The sequence below is a fragment of the Procambarus clarkii genome, chromosome 29, assembly GCF_040958095.1.
Source record: "Procambarus clarkii isolate CNS0578487 chromosome 29, FALCON_Pclarkii_2.0, whole genome shotgun sequence".
NCBI classification, from domain to species: domain Eukaryota; kingdom Metazoa; phylum Arthropoda; class Malacostraca; order Decapoda; family Cambaridae; genus Procambarus; species Procambarus clarkii.
This window is the reverse complement of record NC_091178.1, coordinates 2,158,984-2,162,354: the sequence shown is the minus strand read 5'-3', so window position 1 is coordinate 2,162,354 and position 3,371 is coordinate 2,158,984. Positions and strand designations below refer to the sequence as shown.

The 3,371-nt window shown below is 46.8% G+C and overlaps 1 protein-coding gene across 1 annotated transcript; it reads left to right on the top strand.

The window, feature by feature from the left end:
* The first annotated feature begins 1,817 nt into the window (after positions 1–1,817).
* LOC123753590 (protein TsetseEP-like) lies at positions 1,818–2,522 on the top strand. Its single transcript, XM_045735561.1, has one exon. It carries the CDS (start codon positions 1,818–1,820, stop codon positions 2,520–2,522), a length of 705 nt encoding a protein of 234 aa, XP_045591517.1.
* The last annotated feature ends 849 nt before the right edge of the window (positions 2,523–3,371 follow it).

Below are 3,371 nucleotides of genomic sequence, written 5' to 3'. Positions count from 1 at the left end.
GTTTGGTCCACCAGGCTGTTGCTTGGAGCGGCCCGCAGGCCCACATACCCACCACAGCCCGGTTGGTCCGGCACTCCTTGCAGGAATAAATCTAGTTTCCTCTTGAAAATGTCCACTGTTGTTCCGGCAATATGGGTTCCGGCAATATGGGTTCCGGCAATATGGGTTCCGGCAAGTGGGTCGTTTACTCGACCCACTTGTATTTCCAGCTTCCACTTGTATCCACGTATCCTATTTTCTCTCAATTTAACGATGCAGTGCTTGTCCACCTCGTCTGTTTCTCTCAGTATCTTGCGTGTTGTGATTATATCTCCTTTGTTTCTTGTGTCCTCCAGCGTTGTGAGGTTCAGTTCACTCAACCGATCAGTAACAGTAGTAACAGTAGCACTGCAGGTTCCCGTTCTTTTACCATGTTGCGGTACAGTTGACTAGAGTGCGTCTAACTGGGAACATTCAGCGCCTAGGTTCGAACCCTCATCATGGTCCTTGTGGATTTCTTCATTTGATATATCACTTTATTGTTGTTTCTGTGTGTTCTGTCACTAGTCTCGTTGTAAACTTCCATATTTTTTTAATTTTATTTTATGCCATGTTATCTTGAGGTTTTCTTGAAATGATTTCGGGGCTTAGTGTTCCCGCGGCCCGGTCCTCGATCAGACCTCCACCCCCAGGGAGCAGCCCGTAGCAGCTGTCTAACTCCCAGGTACCTATTTACTGCTAGGTAACACGGGACATCAGGGTGAAAGAAGCATTTTGCCCATTTGTCTCTGCCTCCACTTGGGATCGAACCCAGAACCTCAGGACTACGAATCCGAAGCGCTGTCCACCCAGCTGTCCGGTGCCCCTTGCTGTTGCTTGGATGGTGTGAGTGGGTTGTTTGGGGAGGTGAGAGCTTGGGCGGGGGAGTGTTGGAAACTGGACGACTCTCGTTCTCCGACAAGGCTCAGACAGGTGACATTCAACTTCTGGATACGTGTATGTCAACAAAATCAACATTCGCAACTCAGTAATGCTACACCACTAGTAAAAGTTGATCATCAATCAACCTGTACCCCCAAAAGTATAGCTACAAAGACACTTCCAAAACGATTGTTGAGGAAAGGCGCCATCAGAATTGCACCGTTATGGTCTGTTCCACAAAATGGCTGTGGAATACAAAAATAAAACCCCATGTTGATCTTTAAGAATTTACAAAGACACACACGAGCCATTTTGCGAGCTGCTCTCAGCTCACAACTTCCTGAGCGAATGAAAGTTTCACTGAGATCAGTGAAAGAGATAAATGTAAAACCAACTTTCCGGTGAGAGGCTGATGTGAAGTCAAGTAAGCTGCTGAGTCTTTGATCCTTTCTCAGAAATGCATAAAACAATTTTGGTTTTAGAGAAGCTCCGTGGGTTGGGAGAGCAGCACACGGACGAATGAGACTTTTGTATGTATAGTTCAAGTAATGTACGTTTGCTATATCTTCCGTACGTGATATAGCACATCACGAACATGTGCTATATAACGCACATGTGATACTATAGCACGTACTATATCATGTACGCAGACATATTGGCTTAAAAAGTTATATATATATATTGGTTTAAAAATAAACTTACGTCTCCTATTCAAGTTTTCATTCTCCACTCCCCGTCCTATCTTCCTAACCCCATCCTCCCTTCTATTCTCCATTCACCTAAAAATAAAAAGATAAGTCCATCCTTCTTTACGTTTAAAACGAACATTTCCCCCTACCTTCTTTCCCCCTCTCTCTCTCTTTCCTCATACGACAAAGGCTCAGTCTTCCTCTCATTAAAACTCCACCTCCCCTCTTATGAAATCCAAGAGGGGTGAGGCAAGATTGTTTTTGTGTGTGTTGGAACCAGTGTTGGATCCGGTGTTGGAACCGGTGCGGGAACCGGTGTGGGAACCGGTGTGGGAACCGGTGTTGGAACCAGTGTTGGAACCGGTATTGGAACCGGTGTTGGAACCGGTGCGGGAACCGGTGTTGGAACCGGTGCGGGAACCGGTGTTGGAACCGGTGTTGGAACCGGTGCGGGAACCGGTGTTGGAACCGGTGAGGGAACCGGTGTTGGAACCGGTGTTGGAACCGGTGTTGGAACAGGTGTTGGAACCGATGTTGGAACCGGTGTTGGAACCGATGTTGGAACCGGTGTTGGAACCGGTGCGGGAACCGGTGTTGGAACCGCTGCGGGAACCGGTGTTGGAACCGCTGCGGGAACCGGTGTGGGAACTGGTGTTGAAACCGGTGCGGGAACCGATGTTGGAACCGGTGTTGGAACCGGTGTGGGAACCGGTGTTGGAACCGATGTTGGAACCGGTGTTGGAACCGGTGCGGGAACCGGTGTTGGAATCGGTGCGGGAACCGGTGTTGGAACCGGTGTGGGAACCGGTGTTGGAACCGGTGTTGGAACCGGTGTTGGAACCGGTGTTGGAACCGGTGCGGGAACCGGTGTTGGAACCGGTGAGGGAACCGGTGTTGGAACCGGTGTTGGAACAGGTGTTGGAACCGGTGTAGACAGCGTTCCGTACATGGCTGTGATGAGTTAGAGGTAGATGTGAAGATTCTGACCCCGGCTGGTATCCCAAGTTTCTTTCCTTCTATCCATACAACCATCTATCCTTTCTTATTCCTTCCCTTTCTTTCTCCCTCCCTTCCATCCTTTCATTCAATTCTGGTCTACGTATTGAATGGACAAAAATTCAAGTAAGGAGAAGGATGAAGAAACTTGTGATGATGATCTTAAGAAGAGAAGGTAATGAAGTTTAATTCCTTTATATATATATATATATATATATATATATATATATATATATATATATATATATATATATATATATATATATATATAATAATTAGTTGGGAAACCCGGCTGTGCCCAGGTCTCTCTCCCCAAACTCCCCCTCGCGTTTTCTCTCTCACCCTCTCTCTCCAAATTTCGTGCTTCTCTCACCTCTCCTACTATCCTCCTTTATTTTCCTCTCCTCCACTCTCTTAACCTTTTACCCCATCTCCCCCCCCTCCATAATCATCCCCACTCTCATCTTGTTTACCCATACCTCTCTCCCCTTCTCTTCTACCCCCTTACTTCTCTCTCTCTCTCTCTCTCTCTCTCTCTCTCTCTCTCTCTCTCTCTCTCTCTCTCTCTCTCTCTCTCTCTCTCTCTCTCTCTCTCTCTCTCTCTCTCTCTCTCTCTCTCTCTCTCTCTCTCTCTCTCAGAAAAGCTAATATTAAGAAACATTGAAATGCCGTTAATAACTCTATAGACAATAAATACCAGATTTCAGACTTGATCAAAATCGCAGGGGTCATTAAAGGAACAGATATTTCTTAAAGGTTGGCACTGGGGCGAACCCTGATAGACCT